Genomic DNA, 26,784 nt, shown 5'->3' on the forward strand with positions numbered 1-26,784 from the left:
TTCTCTGGGTGGTATAGGATCTCACAATCATAATCCTTCACTACACCAACGACGCTGCCTCATATTCAGATTCGGTTGATCCATCAAATACCTCAAGCTCTTATGGTCCGTGTAAATAGTACAACGAACCCCATAGAAGTAATGACACCGAATCTTGAGGGGGAAAACTACAGCCCCCAGCTCCAAATCATGCGTTGGATAATTTGCCTCAGGAGGCTTTAGCTGCCTCAAAGCGTATACGATCACACGACCCCACTGCATCAAAACTGCACCCAAACCCGTGATCGATGCATCACAATAGACCACAAAATCATCGACACCCTCTGGCAAGATCAGAATCGGCGCCTCACACAGCTGTTGTCTAAGAGTCTCGAAAGCTGCCTGCTGCTCAGGCCCCCAACAAAATGTCACCGACTTCTTAGTCAATCGGTTCAATGGAACAACAATCTTGGAAAATCCTGGATGAATCTCCGATAATACATAGCCAAACCAAGAAAACTCTGTATCTCAGATGGAGACCTCAGAACCTCCCACTGTATCACAGCCTCGACCTTGGCTGGATCAACCAGAATACCCTTCTGATTGACAAGGTGCCCTAAGAACTGCACCTCGGGCAACCAGAACTCACACTCGGAGAACTTTGCGAAAAGTCTCTCCCTCTTCAATGTCTTGAGCATCTCCCTCAAGTGCTCCTCGTGCTGCTCCTGCGTCTTGGAATAGACCAAGATATCATCAATAAAGACTATCATATACCGATCCATCATCGATCTGCACACGTGGTTCATGAGATTCATGAACACGGAAGGAGAATTAGTGAGCCCAAATGGCATCACCATAAACTCATAATGGCCATAGCGAGTCCGGAAAGATGTCTTTTGCACATCCTCGTCCCTGACCCGCATTTGATGATAACCTGATAGCAGATCGATCTGTGAGAACCAAGACGCACCCGAAATAAAATCAATCCTAAACTCCACCTGCCTCTCTAGAGGTAACCCAGGAAAATCTTGTGGAAATACGTCTGGATACTCCCGCACAATCGGCACATTATCCAAGGTCGCCTTACCCAAATCCCGAGTATTCATGACATAATAGACAAATCCCAAACATCCTTGATGAAGATAATGTCTGGCTCTCGCTGTTGAACACATAACTGGCCCATGTTACGGTCTCTCACCCTAGATCACCAACTCTACCCCACTTGGGGTCCGAACTCGCACTAGCTGTTGCTCTTAATCAATCACCGCCCTATTAAGGCTCCACCAATCGATGTCCACGATGACCTTGTTCCCATGCAAAGGAATGGGAACCAGATCAACCGGATCCCACTAGCTTTGACATGTACTTATAAATCAACTGACTTTGTTACCAAAGTTTAGATTTCTGATACTAGATTGTTTTGATAAAACTTTATCAAAATCATACACCTTCCCTTAGATAGGTCATAGGTGTGTCTAAACAATTATGAAGAGGGATGCCATAATCATAATGGTTAGACCTTTTTGCCACTTCTCACAAGTCCAGGTTAGTGTGCCGGTAAACCACACACGCTCCACTAACGACTTTGAGAATGCAAATATTACAATTGCTATCTAGCTAAAATCTACTTAGTGAAAGTGTTTCCTCACCATCATTTTCATGAATCGGAGAGAAACCTTATGACACTTAGATTTAATAGTGTATGTGTTCTTATCCATGTGAATTGTCAAAACCATAGTAACAAGACAAGGATAATGACAAATCCAAACTCATATGGACTGAACTCAATCTTAATTTCTTGCCATCTGGCAGCTCAAGGGTCTGCCATTGCTTCCAAGTTGTTGTGCAACAAATTGAGAACTCTAAGAACTCATATGCAAAGCCAACTTTAACTGGAATGGGCACATAATATGTCAACACGATAGGTTATAAACCTCAAGTCATGTGCTAGTGAAGAGCTTCAGGTTTTATTCTTGATTAGTTCTTGAGGCTTTCAAGACCTTTAAGACTCCCACTGTCCTCTTAACCTATAAGACTCCCTTGTCAAACATCCAAGAGATAGTGCGGATTCTAATCAAGACAAACACTTCACACAATTGGCCTTAGTTGGTCTTTGTTTTATCCAAAACATCACAACTTACCAATTTCAAATGTACAAGAGTAGAAAACTTTTACTCTTACATTTGACAAGTGTTTTAAACCTTCTTTAAGACATTTCACTCAAGTTACAATCTTGGAGTATGACTCTAAGACTTATATTGGAACGAAGTATGACTCATCTTTTTGATTTAACCATTTCAACAATTCAAGGTTCCTCTTCTTAGTCATAAGAATGCACTAAGATTCCCTTAGAGAAATAATTGTGCTATGGTTTCTTAATCATTAAGATGATCACAAAACTGATACTAAAGTACTCTCCTATCTTTTCAGATTTGAGAAACTTTTATCTTTCTGCCTAAGTTGATTCTTCTTATTCGTTCTGTCTTACATTGGAACCTTTTCCAATGTCTCAGAATTACACTTAAGCTTGTAAGTATAACCATATTTACTGAGCTTTAGTAAATTATGACGAATAATCTTATCGATCTTTTGTGGTGGACTTGAGCAGTGCACAAGAATGTGTACTCGATCCCTTAGTCCGTTACTTGACTCACACATCCATGTGAACAAGTAATTAGTCTTAATTTTTCCAATGCTCGAAAGTTCTCATTCATCATGCTATACATCTTGTGTGATTCCAAGTTCCGGTCCAATTGAAACTTGGGTGATAAGGATCTTTCCTTATTTGGTAAATTTAGACATTACCACAAATGAAAGAATCAATTTCATATTTCCACTCTTGCTATTAATGGAATCATATAAGCAACAATTTTTTTCCTCAAATGTTATTGTAAGGATATTTTAAAATAAATAAAAACAAAAATTTCCTTTTATTTTAAAACTTTGCGGAAAAACTATCCTTACAGTGCAAAAGCACATGAAAACTTTGTTGTTATCTATTCCTAAACAATATATCATAACTCCAAAGAAGTAGCTCAAGAATCCGATTTTCAAACTATGCGATAGAAATCCATCTATGCGATCAGATTCAACATATTCTTTCTTTAAGTTTCTTTACTTTTATTTGATTCTTAAAACATCACCATGTGACCCAGTCACATCATGGATCAAGAATCTTAGAAAAGAAACTTAGTAGAGTTAGATAGTGGACTTTACCTGAAGTAGAGTCAAACTTATTGACTTTAACATCCTTAGGTAAATTTGGCAGCTTCGCAACCAATGCTTCTTTCTTTGGCAATATATAAACATATGGACCCTTTTAAAATGGGACTATCTCAGACTTAGCTTTTCTCTTTACCATTTGGTCAACCTAGTTGACTATGGTCAATCTCTTTCTTTGGGAAGAGAATGCTTTTTCTGGATTTCCAGTGTCACCATTGTCAATGTCCATAAAGTTTTAGGAAGTTGATCTTAGCAAATAGATAAGATTATTAAGGTTCTTGTCATAGTCTATTTCATAGGTGTTCCAAAAGAACTCACTATGTGACTTAGAAATTAGTTGAACCACCAACTTTCTCAAGACTTTGACACCCAACTCTCCCGGCTTGTCAATATGTGACTACATATCCAAGATGTGATCACACCTAGACCTTGCCTTGCCAATAAAGCTTGAGTGACCTTGAACTTTTCAAGAACTTGTGGGTTATGGAGAATAATTGGAGGAGGTGAAAGAAGTATGATTTCCAAAGGACATCATCTTCATTTAGGAAAGCTTGTTTCAAGAGATTTGGGAAGATCACAGATGTCTAAACCAGACATCTTTTGGGAGATATTCAAGATAGTTGATCTAAAGTCCTTAATATGACACCCAATATGAAATATTAAGTCTAGGACCCAACAAACTATTTTATAACTTAGAAGAGGTATGCCATAATCCAAGCTATAAAATATTTGAAGGTAGGTGAATAACGATTCACCAATTTCCACCAAGATAAACGAAATGTATTAGTAGGTTTTAATTGGATTTGAAACTCCTAGATCTTTTGAGATTCATTGAACTGTTCAATGACATGTTTCAATCTCAAGTGTGCCCTTCAGGTTTTGTGACTGGGATGCCGAGGATCACAAAACAAGGTGTGAAGTAACCATGTGAATTATTTGGTACCCTTAAGTGTTTACCCCTCAATCGATGTGTCGGTTAACCACACACGCTCCATCGATACTATGATAAACATTAAGTTACCCTTCGCCTACCTTGTTAAATACGAGTTAGTGTGTCGGTTAACCACACACGCTCCACTAACCGACTTAAACAAAGTGCAAAGTGTAATTTCATGGATTAGCACCTTATTCACATTTTCCTAAGTAACTAAGATTGGGTATTATTAAGAGTTTAGTTACTTAGTATTTATCAGTAATACTTTTAATGAAAGGATAATTCTAGTCCTTGTCCTACCCGTTCGGCTAACGACCCTCCACCGGTCAAGGAAGCGGTGGGTGAGAGTGGACACCCATTAAACTGCCATTTTATAGGCAGTAACCTTATACCCCCTTATAGACCGGCTTCGTGAATGAGGCCTACTAACGGTAAGACTTTACTCTTATACATATATATATATATATATATATATTATTAACTTATAATATTATAAAGTATAAGGGTTGAATTTTAACTTTTAAAATTCTAAGGGCTAACTTGGAATTAAAGTATTCATAAGTGAAAACTTTTCAAATTCCAAAACTTGAGGGCAAGTTTTGAAACTATTCAAAACTAATTAATTACATAACTTATGTGTTTAAAGTAGTTTTAATCCAAAAACTCTTCAAGTTCCATAACTTGAGGACAAGTTATGGAAGACTTTAAACTAGAAAAATAATTAACTTTTCTTTATTTTATAACTTATGGAATTAATTAAGGTTACACTTTTTTTTTATTATTTAATGAAGAGACTCTTGGTCCTCCATAACTTGAGGACAAGTTATGGAGTCATAAAACCATTTAATTAGAACTAGACTCTTCATTTTGTAACCTTTGCCAACTTTTATGAGTTTTATGAAACTTAAATGTGACTTTTCATATAACTTGAGGACAAGTTACAAAAACACATTTTAGAATCAACTCTTAGATTAATTTGGATTGAAAACAACTATTTCACTCAACTTTTCTATTAATCTAAGCAACTCATAAGAACAAGATAATTTAAATCAAACTTTTTCATGTAATTAGTCTAAGCCTTAAACTAATACAAAACATGAATCTATTGACAATTATCTTTGAAATTGGATTAGCATGAACATTACCACATCAAAAAACAAGTTTATAAATCCGAAAACATCATAGGGTAATGTTCCTAGTCCAATTCCAACCAAAAAAGTCGAATTTATGATGTCTGGGGGTCCAACTCGTCAAGTGCACGAACCAACTCGGCGAGTTGGATGCATTTTGCCTTGGACTCGGCGAGTCTGCTGGGCAGACAGCATCCCGACTTGATTTTTCAGCTATTTTTGCAAGTATAACAAGAAAACAAGCCTAGTCTCTGATACCACTGTTGGGTTTTGAGCATTCTAACACTCCTAAGTGTACATGCAACCCTAAATACCTTGGATCTATGTTTTCTCTATTATACATACAAATATGAACATCCAAGGTATTATCCTAATCTAGCATACAAAACAATGAATATAACAAGATAGAATACATACCTCTTTGATGTAGAATGTCTTCATGAAGCTTGAGTGCCAAGTGCCTCAAGTGTGACACCTCAAATGGTTCACACAACACCAAATACACTTGGAATAACTTGAGAGATTTCTACACTTCAAGAAAATCGGCTAGCCCTTATTTTACTCTCTCTAGTGGCCGATTTTGGTCAAGAATAAGATGCATATATGGTTAGGGTTACACCATGTAAACCCTAATTAACATGGCCTTTCAATTCCATGATCCATGGGTACAAAAACACCATGGAGCATCATATGGGTTTTAGCTCAACTAGATAATCCATGGAGCATTAGCCCACTATATAAGTATGGATGATTTACACAATCAACCCGTATATTTAATTAGTCTTCTTTTGATCACTTAATTAATCCTAGATTAATTCTTGATCAATACTAATTAAATAATCTTATTATTATATTAGAACTTATAATATATTAACCAACCATAAGTGTTATTTCTCTCATTATAGTCTATCCAAATGCATGATGCCATGCAACCCAAATGGACCATGCCGGGTCGGGTCAAGTCTTACCAATTATACTTATGGACTTAGACATTAATCCAACAGAAACCGCTTCCAAAAATTAGAAGTAAAGCGAACGTCCATGTCTAAAACTACTGATACCGGCACCCCATGACGTGCCACCGCCTCCCGAACATAAATCTCGGCTAGCTTCTCTGCGGAAATACTCTCCTAGATCGGAATAAACTGCACGCACTTGGTCAATCGATCCATAATGACCCAAATAGAATCCACTCTGTGCGTTGTCCTAGGAAGCTTCGTGATAAAATCCATTATGATGTCTTCCCACTTCCATACGGGAATCTCCGACGGCTGCATCTTGCTGTGAGGTCTTTGAGCACTACTCCACAAACCATGCTATATCCCACTTTTCATGTAGATCCACCAGTAATCAGGGCGAAGATCCCTATACATCTTCGTCTCCCCGGGATGAATGGAGAATCTCGACTTGTGAGCCTCTTCCATCAGAACTTGGCCCACCTCACCCCAATACATAACCCATATCCTCTGATGCAAGGTCAACAGTCCACGACTATTATAATCGAAGGAAGCCACCTGACTCACTATCCGCTTACATTTATGATGCTCTTCTTTCGTAGCCACAACCTGAGCCTCCCGAATCCGTTCCAGCAACAAAGTAATCACTATCATCCATACGCATATATCATGAATTAGAGCAGCGACCGCCTTGCGGCTGAGAGCATCGGCCAGCACATTAGCCTTCCCTGGGTGGTATAGGATCTCACAATCATAATCCTTCACTACACCAACGACGCTGCCACATATTCAGATTCGGCTGATCCATCAAATACCTCAAGCTCTTATGGTCCGTGTAAATAGTACAACGAACCCCATAGAAGTAATGACGCCGAATCTTGAGGGGGAAAACCACAGCCCCCAGCTCCAAATCATGTGTTGGATAATTTGCCTCAGGAGGCTTTAGCTGCCTCAAAGCGTATACTATCACACGACCCCACTGCATCAAAACTGCACCCAAACCCGTGATCGATGCATCACAATAGACCACAAAATCATCGACACCCTCTGGCAAGGTCAGAATCGGCGCCTCACATAGCCGCTGTCTAAGAGTCTCGAAAGCTGCATGCTGCTCAGGCCCCCAACAAAATGTCACCGACTTCTTAGTCAATCGGTTCAATGGAACAACAATCTTGGAAAATCCTGGATGAATCTCCGATAATACATAGCCAAACCAAGAAAACTCTGTATCTCAGATGGAGACCTCAGAACCTCCCACTGTATCACAGCCTCGACCTTGGCTGGATCAACCAGAATACCCTTCTGATTGACAAGGTGCCCTAAGAACTGCACCTCGGGCAACCAGAACTCACACTTGGAGAACTTTGCGAAAAGTCTCTCCCTCTTCAATGTCTTGAGCACCTCCCTCAAGTGCTCCTCGTGCTGCTCCTGTGTCTTGGAATAGACCAAGATATCATCAATAAAGACTATCATAGACCGATCCAGCATCGATCTGCATAGATGGTTCATGAGATTCATGAACACGAAAGGAGAATTAGTGAGCCCAAATGGCATCACCATAAACTCATAATGACCATAGCGAGTCCAGAAAGATGTCTTTTGCACATCCTCGTCCCTGACCTGCATTTGATGATAACATGATAGTAGATCGATCTTGGAGAACCAAGACGCACTCGAAATAAAATCAATCCTAAACTCCACCTGCCTCTCTAGAGGTAACCCAAGAAAATCCTATGGAAATACGTCTGGATACTCCCGCACAATCGGCACATTATCCCAGGTCGCCTTACCCAAATCCCGAGTATTCATGACATAATAGACAAATCCCAAACATCCTTGATGAAGATAATGTCTGGCTCTCGCTGTTGAACACATAACTGGCCCATGTTACGGTCTCTCACCCTGGATCACCAACTCTACCCCACTTGGGGTCCGAACTCGCACTAGCTGTTGCTCATAATCAATCACCACCCCATTAAGGCTCCACCAATCGATGTCCACGATGACCTTGTTCCCATGCAAAGGAATGGGAACCAGATCAAACGGATACCGCTCACTGAACAACTGAAGGGTACAATACCGATGAACCCTCGCGACCCTGACCGTCCTATCATCATCAATCTCTACATCAAGAGGACAATCTAGCTCCCCTGGAGCTCCAACAAATCTCTTTCTAAGAGTAAGAGATACAAAAGATCGGGTAGCCCCCGAATCAAACGATACCAAGGCAGAAATATCGTTCACGAGGAACGATGCTAAAACAAAACAAATAGACATAAGCAACAACTCAATATAAATAGAGAGATAAAGAGAAGATACATACCTATCACAACGTCAGGAGCTGCTCACACCTACTTTGCCGTTAGCTGGAACGCCCTACTCTTCGTCGTTGGCGCATCTGCCTGACCCTGACGGTCGTTAGTAATCCTTAATGTCACAGGATTGGGCACTGACACCGGTCCTGCCACAACTAAACTCGGACAATGGGCCTTTTGTGGCCCCTCTGATTGCACTGAAAGCAAATCAGATCAGATACCAGAGTGATGGGGATGGTAGCAGTACAATCTCTGCTGATGTGACCAGTCCAGCCGCACTTGAAGCAGCCAGAACCCACCCCTCTGCATGTCCCCTTGTGCTTCTTGCCGCACTTGCCACAGCGGCTACGGCTATGTTGGCCTCTCAGTCTAGAATCAGATACCTTGGGCCTCTTACCCGATCTCTCAACACTCACAACAGAATCTGGCTTCCTCTTTCTCTCCATCTCTAAGTCAATCTCCCTCTCCTTAGCCCTCGCTATCATGTCTTCTAGCGTCTTGTAGCTGGATCGCTAACAAACTATTGAATGTCGCTCCTCAACATCTCGTGGTATTGGGCCTTCTTCATCCCCTCATCCGCCACATACTGTGGAACCAGAAGTGCCCTCTCCCTAAACATAGAGGTGATCTTAGTCACCAACTCAGTAGTCTGTCGGAGATCCTGAAACTCTCACACCAGTTGTTGCACCTCGATCACCGGTGCAAACTAGGCTCGGAACCTGGTCGAGAAATCACTCCAGGTCATCGAATCAATAGCATCACCTCCTACAACATGCCCTACCTGCTCCCACCAATCATAATCCTTGTCCTTCAGGAGACAGGAAGCTAGTCTGACCTTGTCCCCCTCGGGACAACGGCTGGTACATAAGGCATTGGCAAAACCTTCCAACCACTTGCTACTCGCAATGGGTTCCTAGCTCCATGATAGTTTGGTGCTCTACATGCTTGAAACTCTATGAAGGTCAGAGAGCACGTCCCAATCAAATCCACAATCTCAGTGCGAAAGGCGCTCAATCTCGCATCAAGAATCTCCAGAATACTCACCTTGATCGTGCCAAAGATCACAATGGTTTGATCAAGGATGTTGCGCGTAATCTCAGATGAGATGAACTGCCTCGTCAGGTCATCAAGTTGCCCAGCTCCAGAACCTGAGCCTGAACCCTTCCCAACACCAAAATTTCCCATTGGCCTGCCTCGCAATACCATTATATTGAAAATAGACCGGAAAACTATCTGAATAAACATCAAAGTGCATATCGGGGAAATTATAACTACACAACCTCTCTAGCTTCATTGCAGCCTTCCTTGAATTGAGTACGGATCCTCTACTTCCAGTAGTATGGGCCCATACTACCTTCTGTATCTATCCGTAATTCAGCCAAATTGCTCTATAACCAACAGACCCTCCATATCCAAGGTTCACAACATTAAATCTCATCCTAGGTTTTCCTAGGGAACTCACCACCACTATCCGCCATCAGCCGCAGAAAGAACTCATGTTAATCTCCTCTAACTGGCTCACGAATACAATTACATATTATAAAAACTATATAATTCTTCGAATGAGAGGTCTCTCCCTACAATGGTTGGACTCAAACAAGAGCTGCGCAATAGAGCTAAACCAAACCTTCTAAAATTATTTAGTTCTCATAATATTTATCTTGGCATATTTGCTTACTAACTAGCTGAGATTAGCAAGAACTCCTAAAACCACAAAGCAAGTAGCATTCGAGCACCAAGTAATCAGAACATGGCATAACTTACTCAGGTCATCCTATCACTGACTGGTCAGTACTAGCATGCAAGTCTATAAGTTTAAAAAGCAGGAATACAAAGGCATCTTTCCTAGATCCTTAGCCCTAATCTAGCATGCTATTCACTGATTCACAATTCCAAAACATATCATAACATAAATGGGTATTTTGGGATAACTTACTTGAACTCGGCTGATTACATGCACCACACCCTTTTTCTCTTTGGAAATTATTTATATAAAAAATGTTTTTCTTTTGAAAATTTCTACCAAGTCCTCAGTTTGAGTTCAGGCACATCCGAGAGTGTGTCCGAATCCCTCAAACAAAGGCTCTGATACCAACTTGAAACATCCAAAAATATGGTCCAAAAAATTTCAGTTTAATAATAAATAAAATAGTATTTTTTTCCCCATAACATCCAAACATTTGAATAAAACCAATGTATCAATTTTTCATAAATCAGAGTAAAACATCATAGCGGAATCTCAATGGTGTGTGCAATGCAATCATCCCGAGCTCTTCCTTTTACAACTGGAAGTACCTAAAACATAAACTAGAAATTGTAAGCACAAAGCTTAGTGAGTTATCCCAAAATAACACATATTAACATACCATAAACAGATAGTGGGCCCACCCGGCATCGAACCCCGTCCTGTATCGGGCCCCGCCTAGCATCAGGCCCCGCCAGGCATCAAGCTGAGCTCGATAAAACGGGCCCTGCCGAACGTACAATAACACACACACACACACACACACATATATATATATATATATATATATATATATATACTAAACACATACACATGCAATAATCATAGAGATACATAGCATACAAATATCCATTAGGCCCCATCGGGCATCAGGCCTTAGCCCAGAAAACATATAAACACAAGCACATGCAAGAGTCACAAAGCCAACTAGCATACTAACAACATAACATAAACATGGGTCAGCATTGATGCCTTCGACCCGCTAAACCCGGTAAGGAAACTCACCTCAAATACAGAAAGGTAGTTGAATGGATCCTGACTCCGAATATCGACTCTACTCAACACCTAAACATAAAATATTTCCTTAAGTTTAGCATAAAAAGCCCAGAATCCCCTTATAGGTCAAACTTGGTCAAAGACTAAAGTCAAAATCAAAGTCAACAATCAAAGTTGAATGACTCGCCGAGTTTATCCATCAATTTGCAAAGTCGGGAGAAACCGATCCAACTCGCCGAGTTCCTCCATGAACTCGTCGAGTTCGCCAGAAATTCAACATCTTAATCCATTAAGTCGTCCTTAACGAAACTAAGAGCTTCATGACTTAGATCTTTACAGAATGGCCTCAAGAAGGGTAAAGTTTTCAACTTTACCCCTAAGAACCACCAAAATGGGTCCAAAACCCAAACCCTAAGCTTAAAAGGGTAAGAACTTTATCATTAAGCACTAAATCACCAAAGGTATAACCCCAAACTGTAGATCTGGCCCTAAAAGTTGAAAGATCATGTAAAGTTTCCAACTTTTACCTTCAAGCATGCAAAGAAGAATCTCAAATGCTCAAAAGAAGCCATAAAATGGACTAAATGGACAGCCCTTAAGACCATAAAGTTGGCACCTTTATGCCAAAAGAGCTCATGGGGATCATAGACCTGAAAGAATAGCACTTGGGAATTCCTACACCCCCATCAACCACCCAAACATGGTTAAAAGCATAAAAACTAACCCAAAAAGAGATCTAAGCCAATACTAAGCAACGTTAGAACTTTACACCCGAAATGTGCTGGAAATGGAGCAAAGAATCAAGATCTAAGAGCTCCTTCTTGAACCACCACCTTGCACCAAGCTTTTCTTCCTTCAAAGAGCTTCAAACACACCAAAACACACTCACAAAGAACTCACAACACTCAAAGGGGGTTCTAGGGTTTCGAGATTAGGGTTAAGGGTTATAGAGGCTGGAAATGAGGCTAACACCTGGGACTTAAGGTGTTTAAATAGGATGCAAAACCCTAAAATTAGGGTTTCCTCCCTTGCTGCCAACTCGCCAAGGTGAGGCACCTCAACTCGTCGAGTTGACTCATTAAATTTCGTGGCTAAAACAACTTCAACACGTCGAGTTGAGGCTCCCAACTCGACGAGTCCTCCAGGAAAAATGCAATAATTTGAAATAAAAACATACCAGAAACAAGGCGTTACAAACCGGGTTCCTTTCATTAGCCTCCATCCTCTCAAAATGTTTTTGCAAACCCTAATCTACCTTGTGAGCATTTTTTAGCTTGTATATGTGTGTTTTGTGCCTTTGAAGAAGAAAGAAAGAAGTAGAGACCATCTTGGAGGAGTAAAGCACCTTAGATCCAGTATCACATCATCATTTGATAGCACTTGGATATATAAAGCTCGTAACTTGATCACTCCATCTTGTAGATCTGGTTATTTCTTCCTTTCAGATCATTTTGTCCGAAAAATGGTTATTTTTAAGCATGGGAAGTTCTAGACCCAATAAGGCGTCCTTTAAAACCTTAGGAAGGGTCTTGAGTCATAAAAATGTGGTCTTGATGGTTTGTTTTGCTCCATGCATTCTATAGAAGGTCTTAAGGTATTAAGATGTTGAGATTTTGTGTGTTAAGCACTTAATTGTCATGTAAAGTCATAAAGTTGGAAACTTTATGACTCTTGAGGGTATTTTGGCTTTGGATCTGACTTTGGACGTAAAGATGTGGAGTATTAAGATCTTAATAGGAAAAGGATTAAACAAGGTACGTACGTTGGGCGTACCAAGTGGTACATTACGCATATGCGGTCAGCGCCTAGTAAGTTGGTCAATCACCAGGTACGCCGTACGTACAAAAGAGTACGCCCAACATACTCGAATGAGTCGACTCGGTCGGGTTGACTTGGCTGGGTGTTGATTTGACTTCTGACAGTTGACCAAGTTTGAACAAGCGCATTTTGGGAAAAATATTATTACTGGTCAATGTCTTAACATTTAGGTTTTGGGTTGAACTAGTTTTTGGGAGCAGAGTATTGATCAGTTATTTGTCAGATTGTGAGGTAATTCTTCCTCACTGTACTCGTGGGTCGAAGGCACCAAATTCGGTCCATTGGATTGGATATCCAATTATATGATAATATGTTATTATGTTGTAGAGATCTGTTAGATCAGTATCCTGGTATGTAGGATGTTAGCATGTGATAGTGATATGTAATATGCATGTTTTTCTATTGACTAGTTATATGTTTATCTGTTTTATATATATATATATATATATATATATATATATATATATATATATATATATATATGTCGACATGTTATGTTTGGTTGAGTTGAGAGGTGAGAGGAACACTACACCCTCTAAGTGAGAGTGAGAGATGGTGCGGCGAACCTCCGCACAAAGTTAATACACCACATGCTTTTCCTTCTTTTAATTTGTTATTAAACCATATATATTAAAAAAATATAAAAAATATATATCAAAATTCATGGTTTTTAATTCACTATAAAATGAATATAATATTGATATATTATTGATACATATTTGGATATTAAAAAATGAGGGGAGTGACAGTTCAGGGTGAAGGGAAATGAAATGACGATGAGGTGGTATGCAAAGATGATTAATTACATCACACACAAACAATACAAGCATTTAACAACTAAAGACAATTAACACAATGTAATTAAACCACACACAAACAATACAAACAAAAAAACACAATGATCGGTTACACCACACACAAACAATACAAGCATTAAACAACTGAATACATCTACCACAACCTGAGCAGTTAATCACACGCTATAGAGGTGCTTTAGCGGTTCGCGAACTTGTAAGAACAAGATTTATCAAATAGCGGTTTGGAATAACAATGGTGCTATTAGCAGTGCGATTTACTGCTATTTGTGTCAACACTATAGTGTCGCTACAACCGTTAGTACTTGTAAGTCATTATTGGGCTAATTGCTATAATAAAAAAACGATTTGTGGGCATTATTTATAATAAAACTTTGTTTTTAATGATCCCAAACCAAAACTTGAATTTTTTTGATGGGTTGACCTAATGATAAGGAAGCCTTTGTTCCCATTTGGGATGTTAATGAGACCAAACGGGGGTGGAAATAGTTGCCCCCACCCCTAAATTCGTGTGTTTCCCCCAACCCTGAATTCCCCGTTTCCTCACCCCCAATACCACCCCCCGAATTTGAAGACCACCCCTGATTCGGCTCCCGTTTCCCCTAAATCCCATTTAACCCCATATGGCCTGAAATCTTCCCTTTAATCTTATTTACCATAATTTTAACTCATCTATTTCATCTAGCTTTACACATTACACTAGTTATTAAAATACAAAACATATATTACACAATGATTGTTCTAAGTTTAATATTTATTTTTATAAATAAATAGTTAAATATAATGTAATTATTTCATGGCCCACACAAGGTATTCGGAACAGAACTCCTTACCCCCACCCCCGAAAACTAAACTAAGGTAAAACCCACCCCCAAAAACTAAATGAGGGTAAAACCCACCCCCGAACTTGAAAAAAAATATAAAAATACTCCCGTACAGAAACAGGGTCCCACAAGGTGAGGGTCCTACATAGATTTTTGACATCCCTGGTTCCACTTTCCGTATAAGGTGTGTCCGTTTTTCCATCCAAGCTCATTTTTTTGTGAATTAATGAAGAACAGCTTGCAAGTTGCAACTGCCACTATATGACTTTTTACGATATTATTATACGTAGTATTAATACTCTAATATACAAATTATATATAAATATATAATATAAACTATACACAATATAATAAAACCGCTATATCCAATAGAACCCGGTGACAACCATTGGATTTTGACCGCAATAACTGTATAGACCACAACATTTAAACCACACACAAACAATACAAGGAAAAACGAATGAAAGCCATTTCTTTACCTTGATTAGCAGCCATGGAGTAAAAAAATGCAGCAAAGAAAACCTTAAGAACCTTGATTCTAATTAACTGTTCCAGAGCATAAGGTCAAAAAAAAGTAGCCATGAGGCCAAAAAAACACAGCCCTGTCCATGAAGTAAAAAAGAAACACAACAATAAAACCCTAGGAAACTTGATTCTAATGTTTAATTGTTTTTAACCTTCAAGTCGAAAAAATTAATTTTGTTCAATCCAACATAAAAATGATTTTGTTCAATCCAACAAGGAAAAATGATTTTGTTCAATCCAACATAAAAAGAAAATGCAGTTAAGAAAATGAAAAGCAAAACAAATACCTATTGAAAGGAGAATGGAGAGGACAATGATGAATCCTTGTGGTTTGGTTCGGTTTTGCTAATGAAGATCAAACGCTACAAGAAATACTTCTTATTAGCGGCGATATGCATTTAGCGGCGACATCTAACTTTTGTGTTAGATGTCACCAATAAAGGTGGTCATAGTCGCTAATGGTTAAAAACCACGATACGCGTCAAAGGTTGTGTTTAACCCCTATGCGTTCGATCGGGCCCCAATCCAACAGCTGGAAATGAATATTACACATAGTAATAGCGGCGACTTCAATGGTGGCGACATCTGTCGCCGCTAATGCTCGAAAAATATGCGCAGTAGAAGTTCCCTCCAGTGGTGTCTCTGCTAAAACCTTATCGCCGCCGCAAGAATGGCGTATCGATGTCACCGCTAATACATGTTGCTGCTAATGTGCTGCATAGATATACCCTCATCTTCCACTTTCCTGTCTAGCTTTTGTCTTCGGTGCATTTTTTTGCTCTTCTGATTCGACAACCACATCCTCTATCACCGGCGATCGATTAGATTTCCTATCACCACAACACATTTATCACCGGCGACGGCTAGGGGATCATCGGCGATAGAAGCAGCGTCACCAGCGACATTTCATACCCACCGAACGAAAAAAGGTCCTCCGCCCTCTATTTTCTTTCTCTTCTCTCTGGTGGAAATGTAGTGAGTTTGAGACCTTGAATTTTATGATTTAAGTAGTGTTGACCGGAATTTCCTTGTATCCAACCGCCACTGCCGGAATTCTGCCGCCACAGCACCACCATTCTGGTTTTGTTCCACCACAGGTTCTATTCCATTTTTAGAACGATTTTCTTTCGATTCTTTATATTGATATTGTATGTGATTATAAAGTATATGTATAAATGTAACAAGACTATTTGATTTCAAAATCTTATATATATATATATATGTTGTAGTTTGATATGAGGGCTTTTGTAGTTTGGTAATTGTTAGTTTTGTTATGTTTTGGTAATTGTTAGTTTGTAATAGTTTATATGTTGATAATTGTTAGTTTGGATTATAGTTTGATATATTGGTATTTTGATGTTTGGTAATTGTTAGTTTATGAAAGTACAATGCTATAATGGACATGCTTATAAGACTATGTTGTTTTCTTTGTAGTTGGACATGCTTCAAACCATGTTAAAAGACCCGACATGTAGTGTCACACATGAAGAATGGTTTTATTTGTATTGGGAGTATTTTGTGGCCGGTTTAGGACAGAGGTTGTTTCAGCTATTGCAGTTCAGCTGTAGATGATTGAGCTTGTTAGTGAGTCAGGGTGCGAGACCCTAAAGGATATGATTTCTAGAGCTGAGAGCGGGAGATTTGTAGGAACACTTTGGGAAGAAGGGCATTATATGGGAGGTTTGCGGACATGGTCCCACAGGATGGTTATTCAGCATTGTCAGGATTAAGTGGTTTTAGTAACCGTTATTGATTGGCGAAGGAAAGCGCCAAGGGAAGTAGCTCATTGTTGAGACATTAGTTGGAGCATCTATCTTTGGACTTCAAGATTTGGGTGCAGGATGATTCAAGCATTAGGGACTGTTGGTTTCGCTGGGATCCAGGAATTGTTCATCTAGTTCTTAGAGGTGTGTGATCATTTGGGATTGGCTAGTAATGGAGCACTAGTTGGAAAGAGTTGGTTGTCATCGGATCGATCCTTGGAAAATGAGAAAGGTTAGGAATTCTCCAATTTTCATGTGTTGTGACGTCTTAGTCGAATCTAAATGGGGGAGAATTATCCCGCGATTCAGAAGCAGGAGCGGTTTTGAAAATGGGATAAGTTTCGCATCATTTTCAGGAAGGAAGACAACCTAAGTGGTTGTTTGGTTTGAGGATTGTGTGAGTTGGGAGTTCGGTAAAACTCCCCAGCATGTGAATCACGTATTCTTGGTGTTTGATAGCAGAATTTGGGAATCAGGTTGGGATTCTAGCCATGAATTAAGTTCAGTTGTGTGTTAGGTCGAAGACGTGTTCGACCGGTATGGAAAGTGTTGTAAGACTGCGGGGGTAGCCGTAGCATTCACTAGCAGCAGATAGTGCTAAAAGTGTTGTAAGTCTACGGGTGTATCCGTAGCATTCACCACGTTGGCAGATAGTGTGAAAAGTGTTGTAAGTCTGTGGGTGTAGCTGTAGCATTCATAAGGTTAGCAGATAGTGCTAGAGTGATGTAAGTTTGTGGGTGTAGCCGCAACATTCACTAGGTTGGTAGATAGAATGAGCGCGTTGTTAGGACGTGGAAGGGACGGTAGTACCCACCAGTTCGGGTGTAGCAATGAGGATATGGAAATCCACAGATTGGTTTATGGGTTTCCCCAGAGGGATTAGACCGGGTTAAGTCAGTGATAAGACTGTAAGATCACTCGTTGGTTCAGCAACCGGGCATGAATCCGGTATTCCGAATGAGTTTCTGTCAAGTATAAGTGTACTGCATGGAAATTTGGTCTATGAATTGGTCTTCTAGTAGGAACCTCAGGTTATTAGCAGTTGAGTAGCCAGTTGGGAGATAAATGCAATGAATTCAACAATGATTCAGTGTGGGCAGTCTGTCAGGGAGCCAGACCATCTTGAGACTTCAGATTGCAGATTGAGTAAATGTGATTATATTGAAATGAATTTTTTTATCTTTAGGTTTAAGAACCCTACGAGGGTTGGTTACAGTTGCCTTGGAAAGGTTGGGGTTATGCTCGTAGTTATGGTTGTGTTGCTTAAGTTGTCTAACGTGTAAGGAATGACAAGAAATGATTTCGAGGATGATATCAAATTTAAGTGGGGGAGAGTTGTATCATTCTATTTATTTGATAAATAAATGGATAAAAAATTTGATGAACGAATAGTCGCCCTAAATCTATATTATTTAGTGGATTGTTGGTTGTAGGGAGCCTAATGTTATAAATTGGATTATTCGGGGGTTAAAGTGTAATTTTGGGATTAATTTTGCAAAGGAATTTAGAAGTCAGGGGGTAATTGGTATCTTTTGGACTGAACATGAAAGGATTTATGGGAGCAGGGGTTAAAAAGTAAATTATGGACCTAATATGAAAGGATTTTGAAAAGGAGGGACCATTTGGTAATATTCGGACTTAGGTTGAAAGAAAAGAGAGAAAGATTGATCATTTATATCATTATGGGTTGAAATTTGAAGGAACCGGGTATATAATCTAAAACCCGTCACCATTTGCATCAAAAACCCTAACCCTAAAGGTGATCTCGGTCACCATCCTCTCCATCTCATATCCTCTAGCCGCCACCATTCGCTCCCTTGTTCGTCCGATCAACTTATGGGTGTAGTCGACTGCCGTTAGCTACCGGAGTACGCTTGCTACCCCATCCTTCCTCTTCTTCTCTTCGTTCTGCCGCCATAGCTCCAAGCAACCACCGTTTTTCTTTGCTCCGGTAGCGTATGATAGCCTCTGTGTAGCTGTGGGTTCATACATATATGTACTCGACAGGTTCTTAGCATTGTATCGTTATTATATGTATTGTTGTGTGTATGAGTATTTTGGGGGAACTCACTAAGCTTTGTGATTACGGTATCAGTTTATTGTTTCAGGTGTTTCAGATGACTCGGCAAGGCGAAGGCGTGACCGTACACATCCTCGTGTTTTGGACTTATGGTTTCTAGGATAATCTGATATTAAACTATATTGAAAACATTTTGTAATAACTAATGACTTTTGGATGAGTGAAAAAGTTTTAAATTTGCTTGATTTTTATGGGTGTTACACACAAATAACCAGTAACACATTTTTATTGCATGTTTAGGATTTCTAATTGAGTTTGACTATTAGATTAGTTTATTGGTGTTTTGGACAAGGTAGTATTTCATTGATGATAAACTATTTCTTTTTATTAAGAAATTATGTAAGTTTTATTATTTCTTATTGCAATTTTGTAATGTTGATTTTATTATAAATTTTCTTCAGAAGTTTTTTAGTCATTTTTGTATGCATTTTGCTACAGGATTAATGTCATCATTTTTCTATTGTTATTTTTACGGAGTTACAACGTATCTTTTTACGGAGTTATTATGTAGCTGAATTGCTTTGGATTTTGCTATTCCTATTCTGTCACATTTAGTTTGCAATGAAGGTAGACCGTGCTAAATTTACTATAAAATATTTGTAACAAAAGTGTATTGTAGTAAATTTACTACAAGATATTTGTTACGGATGTAGAGCGTAGTGAATTTACTATAGAATATTTGCTACAAAATTAGGTCGTAATAAATTTACTACGATGTATTAGCTACGCCATTACCTATAATTGATTTTTGCAACGAAAACTAGCTACGAAGTTAGTTTGTAGTTAATTTGCGACAAATTTACTATGGATCGGGGCGTCGTTAATTCGCTAAAGAATTGCGACGGAAAAAATTGTAGTTAATTTGCTATGATGTTGCTACAGATGTAGTCCATAACTATTTTACTACAGAATAAGTTTGTTGCAAATTCCATTCCAAAGGTGCTACGGATTCCGTAATTAACCTTTACTAACGAAGAATTTGCCTACAGAATGGTGTCGTAGCAAATTCCAACGCTAATCATGTTTGACTACGGAATATCATGTTTTAGCTACAGAATTTTTCCGTAGTTATTTCGACTTTTTCATGTAGTGTTATATCATCTCATAAGCCTACTATGCACGTCCATATTATTTTCTTGAAATGTCGACTTACTTAGATCCCATATTTCTCTACACCAACATAAAAACATTACATAAAACATTGTTCACACTCTAAAAAGATTAAAAAGGGACAAAAGGATTCAAACCTGCCATGAAACACCAACACATGAACCTGCAATGAGACACACGAAGCTAACAACATAAGCCATGGCGAAGAAGATGTCCATTCATTTAATAAACAAGTTGGGTGGAATTGAGAATTCTCAGTCTATTAATTACAAATTTTGGGTTGGATTGAGATTTCAACATGTTTAATTAAACATATCAACCCGAAATGACTCAACCATCCCTACAAGCGTGGGTTTTTTACACCACTAGGAAGACCTTAACAAACACCCTAGAACACAACTCTTCCATCATTATTTGAGAATCTACCATCATCGGCCAAATTTCAAGGAACAATCACTTCCCTTTAAGCAATTTACAAGCATTTTTACTTGATTGTATGTTTCTTCTATTTATCTTAACTTAGTCGGGGACTAAGTGTCATTCATGGTGCTTGTAGGATCAATCCTATGACATATAGTTATGCTTATTTTAAGAATAAATCATACACAATGGCATAATATTTAACGCGGTTCAGCCAATACAAACTACATCCCATGGGACACGAGCTTGAAAACAATAGTATAATCAAATCCCTAGCTATTAACCGTATTATATAAGCAAATTATATCTTGTGTGTTGTCAAATTAATGATAAAAATCTTTGGAAGTTAAAGGAAGTTATATCCCAAAAACTGCATCTTATGTGTTGTCAAATTGATGATAAAATTAAATAAGCTATGGAAGCATGAGTTGACTTCTTTTTGTCAAAATGCACTTCAAAATGCGTATTTTCCATAGTACTTCCTTTCAATAAAATCGATTTTATACATTTACATAACGTATATTTAGATATACATTACACATATCACTTTGGTCGTAACTTACATGTTTAGATATGACAAATCGAGTTCTAAACATTTCCAATCACTTTTGTTGTGAAATACTTCAATAAATTAGGCTAATTAGTTATCAATTATAGCAACCTACTTTGTGATTTTAACTTTATTGCATAATGTTGTTATATATAATATAGAGAATTTTTCAAATATAGCCAAAATTGTTAGCAAATATAGCCAAAATTGTTAATTGTTTTTTCTAAAAATAAGCAAATTACACAAAATAGCCACTAAAATCGCAAGTCGTTAGGGCCATCTATGAAATCAGAAGTCCATCTGAGAACATACAAGTCATTAATGCACGACATGTGCATAAAAGACTTGTATATTCGCAGATGGACTTCCATCTTCTATTTGACCATGTCCATCTGTGAAATTGGAAAAGCCAAGTATAAATACCATTTTTTTTTGTGGAAAACAGTCATTTTTTCCATCTTCCAACTTGGGAAAGCTCTCTCAAAACCTTTTATAAGTACAAGACTTTAGAATACTTAGGAAGTTGGAGTGGGTCTATATATTCTTAGCATCATGTTAACTAGAGATATAATAAACCATTTAAAACTAAAACCGGTCGTTGATCGTACTGAAACTGATCTAAAAAATGGTTGAATTGATTAGAACTAATCGTTTCCTTTGATGTCTCATTCACGGTGAGTCATAACCCTAGACTCTAGTCTTCAAATATTAATGCTTGTACTTTAAGACTAAAATCAGTTTAAAATTAGACGAAAAATGTCTTAAATCAAATTGCTTTATTATTATATATTTTAAAACTACTAACTAAAAACCCTAATCTTAATATATTTTTTATGTGGTAATCATGTAAACTATATTGCTAGTCATAATGAATGGGCTGACTACCCATAAAAATCAACACCATGAAGGTTTTGATACATTTTCCATCGTTCTTTAATAATAGGTTTTAAGAGAGTTTTTCCGAATTGGAAGATGGAAAAACGAAGGTTATCCAAAAAGAAAATGGTATTTATACTTGGCTTTTTCAATTTCACATGGTCAAATATCATATGGAAGTCCATCTTCGAATGTACAAGTCTTTTATGCATAGGTCGTGCATTAATGACTTGAAAGTTCGTAGATGGACTTTCGATTTCATAGATGGCCCTAATGATCTACAATTGTAGTGGTTATTTTTATGTAATTTGCTAATTTTTGGTTATTTTTAGAAAAATAATTAGAAATTTTGGCTATATTTGCAAATCTCTTTATAATATATCCCTTTATTAAGAATTAACGATCACTTTCATTATCAATAGATAATCCATAATCTTAAATCGACACATTTTACCAAATCAAATATCACTATACAATTTTGTTAAAGGACATGTTTTCTAATGATATTCTAACCAATATCACTATACAAATTCACAACAATTTTTACCAACATTTTCAAACCCTAGCCAACAGTTAGATACTTTATCATTTTGATTAAGATTTGGTTTAATCTTTCAGATATTCATTATCTACTAACATATACACCATCTTTTATCAACAAATCTTTGAAATACATTAACATTTCATACTATCACCAAATGTCATAAACCTAAATTAATTTTAATTAGAATCTAATCGAGGAGATATCGAGTTAGACGTAAATTCACCAATTAAAAGAATCAAATTAAATTAACAATATCAAATAACACCACCAAAAAATATCCATAGCTATTTCAGATTTTCTTGTAATGTACATTTACACTCCAACATTATTGTAAATAGTGAAATGAAAAGCAACAAACATCACATCTACAAATCTATACATACACCTTCAACAATAATATTACAAAATCAAACAATCGGGCATCCATCAACCACAATACCTTTAGCAGCAGGACAAGAAGCCAAAGAACAACCATCCGGTTTACTTCCCCACCAATTTAAACTAACTCCCTCCATATCCAAACTAACATACAACAACACCCCCATAAACGCCAATCCTGCATCTAAAGCCCCTGACAACACATAATTATGTCGGCCCCACCAGTTATGATGGTATCTATACGCCACAAATCCCGATAAAAAACCAATAATAATCCAACTGTTGTAGTTCACAGAAGTGGCAGGAGGCATGTTAATTGTTGCACCTAATAAAACTGGTGTTGTGATGAGTTTAATCCAGTTTTGAGTAGGAAAAGCCTTGTGTAAGAGCCAAACTAGAATAGGAGCAATTGCTCCTGCTAAAAAGAACCAGTTTATGGAGTTGTAGTAGCCTAGATTACCAAAGATTCTTTGGGGACCAATTAGACCCCATATGACTGAGGCGTCATAAAAGACATGGTCACCCGGGCAGGTCCATGGGCTGCCCGGGGGCAGCAAGGCTCTTTCACATATGTTTGGGACTGTGTCCATTAGCCACCATGCGGTTCCTAAGTGCACCAGTGCTGATATCAGTGTCCCGCATAACTGATCACATTGATTAAAAGTGTAGATTTAGGAGTAGAGTAGTGGGTGTGTGTTAGCTGTTCTAAATAAAAATTAATAATAAATAGGTGAGGGGAAGGAACCTGAGCCATGAACATTGATCTTGGAGGGATCTTCATGTAATGTCCGAGTTTGAAGTCATGTAAAAACGCGATCCCTTGTTTCACACTAATGTATCCGTAAACCTTAAAACACATGTTGGCCACAGGGTATCCTGGGTACAAGTATCCTATGATGTACTCCGTAATCACATTCAACCCCGGTGTCTGTTTAATAAACACCAAATTACCAAAATACCCATGTTACACCTCCAAATATAAGATACCGATGTTAAACATCATAAGTTCATAACATAGGTTACAAGGTTCAAGTCTTATGCGAGCCACCTAGTGGGCCAGTGTGTACCTGATTTACATCTCAGATAATGTTTTGGCAGTGTGGGCCACCTCAGGGGTTATTAAAAAAAAAGATAACTCTTTTGAAGAAATATTATTAATTTATTATAGTATAGAATCCAAGATACCTGGTTTGTCGTGGCAGTGATGACACCTATAGGAAGTGTGAAAAAAAACGAAAGTCCACATGCCAACAAGAACGCCCACCATGGTAATTGAAGTTGAGTTTTATAATATTCACATACGAATAACGTTGCTACAATATTTGTCAACAGAATACAAGTGAACCACCACTGTGGCACTTGTTTATATCGTCTCATAAGCCTACTATGCACGTCCATATTCTTTTCTTGAAATGCCGACTTACTTAGATCCCATATTTCTCTACACCAACATAAAAACATTACATAAAACATTGTTCACACTCTAAAAAGATTCAAAAGGGACAAAAGGATTCACACCTCCCATGAAACACCAACACATGGACCACAGTAGCAGTGAGACACGCAAAGCTAACAGCATAAGCCATGGCGAAGAAGATGCTAAGATAAATTTGACCTTCTTGCTCATAAGCAACTGAGTCAAAGTGGAAATTTGAGTCAATAATGGCTGAGGTGTTGTAGGGTTGACCGGTTGAGGTGAAGAGGTCATCTGAGAAGATTGGGAACCGTTTTGCTTCATAGACATTGAACCAGTATGCAAGAGGGGTTATGACATAGGTGACTAGACCATAGCCAACAGCAATGTTGGCAGTGGCGAACCATGGGCTAGCCAGTGGGCTACCGAGGTAAGAGGAGATACTGGACCAGTCGAACCCGATGGCACCCACACCAAGCCCATGGAGGCCCGACCCGATTTGTTGGGCTAATACGGATTTCGGGTAGATCCAACATATCCATGAAAGGGAGGAAAGCATTGGGAAAAGGTATCCTGGGAGGACGTAGTAAGCAAAACTGCAAATGAAGGCAATTAGGAAAAACTCATTGCGAGTTAACCCACCCTTTGGCCTCTTCTCTCTCTCATGTAACGCCCTACAAAATTAAAATAATAATAATCAATGTTATGTTGTTAGGTATCATATCATATATGTAGTTTTTGATTTTCTCTCCAAAAGAATTGTTTAAGAGAGTGATTTTCATTCATGATACACAGTTATACACTATCATAAATGCAGTATAGTAAACACATTTTTTTATCTCTTTTTCTTTTCAGGTATGGTCAACCATGGTTTACACATGTTGGCTTTCAAGAATTTATAGAGTAAATTTCAAGATTCTAATTAAGCACAAAAGATTGGAACTTTAGAATGTAAAAAGTGTTCAGAATTGAATGAATAGTTCCATTTTGCAAGGTGTACCTGAAGAGGGAAACTTGGACAAGATTTTGAGGCCACCACATGGCGGCCGGCTCCACCAAATACCGACGGAAGATCCCGGCCCAACCAAACCCCAATACCTGCGTCGTCACCACCACAATCAACGACACCCAAAAAGTCAACGTCTTGCCGTAAAATATCTTCACGGCGCTCACAATATGAATCGCGTAAGGATTTCCGGCGCCGGAGTTGGCGAAGATCGTGATCAACACATGTTCTTTCACATTGAAAGGTCCGGGGTTGAGTGAGAATTCGTACTTCTTTCCCTGGAAGAAAACCCTATCAGTAATGGTCGCCGCCATGAGGTGGCCAAGAGGGACGACGGCGATCTGAGCTGAAATCGAGGTTATCGAGAGAGGCTCACGGCGATACCAGAAGAATTGATTGAGGAAAGAAAGTAGCACGCAGGCGACTGTCCCGAGCGTCCACATCCTGAACGTAACCACCGGTAAACTCGGGTCGTCTGTCACCGGAACCGTGAGAGCAACTTGCTCTATCGGCGAGTTCTCCTCCGGCGCGGCGGAGGTGGAGGTGGATCCATCGATTTGGGTGTTCTTCAAAACTGCACATTTATAAATTAATTCGGAGAAAAATCAAACAGAATCGCCAGAACTGGTCAGCGGGTATCTGCGATTGATGAAGTTGAGTTAAAATTTGAGTGAATTTGCTTACGAAGTGGAGATGTGATTTCATCTTCTTCTACAAAGTCTTTCATCGTCTCCCTCTCCTCCACTTCACTGGAGAAGGGAGTATATGATGTTTAATGAAGTGGATGACTGAGCTTCGATGAATCTGAGAATCTTTGGTGATAAACGTCCAATTTGAAGTCATCGCTGACGAATTTGTAAGGAAGAAGGTGATTGGTGATGATTATTTTGTTTTAAATATTAGGGATGACATAAGTCATAACTCATAACCTCTTTGTAGGATGTGGCTTTCACGACCAGATACAATATGCACGTCGGCTTATTCTCTTAAATTTTCTATATAGTACCTTATAAAAATAAACCTAGTGATTTTTGGAAACTAATTTTCAGAGTTTTTGAAAGTTGTAAACTAATTGGTTTTATGTTTTAAAACATAACCAATTTATTTTTCTATATAGATATAAGATACTGCTACCTAAGGTTGAATAGTTCATTATCTTTTAAATTTTGCATTTTAACCCAAGTTTTAAACTTTATTTCACATTTGCTCTGAATTTAAAATTTTATTAAAGTTTAACCCCAAATTTAGTTTGTTTTTAAAAATTTATTTTTCTACACCTTTTTAAGACTTTTTTATAATGATTTAAAAAAAAATTCTTAAACATTTTTTCAATTAAAAAAATTACAATATTTTTTTAATTTTTTTTCAACTTTTGCATGGCTCAT

At 38.3% G+C, this 26,784-nt stretch overlaps 1 protein-coding gene across 1 annotated transcript; it reads right to left on the reverse strand.

Moving 5' to 3' along the window:
• Nucleotides 1-22,860: 22,860 nt before the first annotated feature.
• On the reverse strand, nt 22,861-26,306 carry LOC145102006 (oligopeptide transporter 7-like). Its single transcript, XM_079039322.1, has 6 exons — nt 26,084-26,306; nt 25,394-25,973; nt 24,498-25,067; nt 24,165-24,420; nt 23,725-23,907; nt 22,861-23,623 (listed from the first exon to the last, which is right to left on the reverse strand). The coding sequence occupies exons 1-6, from the start codon at nt 26,124-26,126 to the stop codon at nt 23,009-23,011; spliced, it is 2,247 nt and encodes a 748-aa protein (XP_078895448.1). The 5' UTR covers nt 26,127-26,306; the 3' UTR covers nt 22,861-23,008.
• Between the last annotated feature and the right edge of the window lie 478 nt (nt 26,307-26,784).

Source organism: Lactuca serriola, chromosome 4 (assembly GCF_051521515.1).
Source record: "Lactuca serriola cultivar US96UC23 chromosome 4, Lser_US96UC23_V15, whole genome shotgun sequence".
Taxonomy (NCBI): domain Eukaryota; kingdom Viridiplantae; phylum Streptophyta; class Magnoliopsida; order Asterales; family Asteraceae; genus Lactuca; species Lactuca serriola.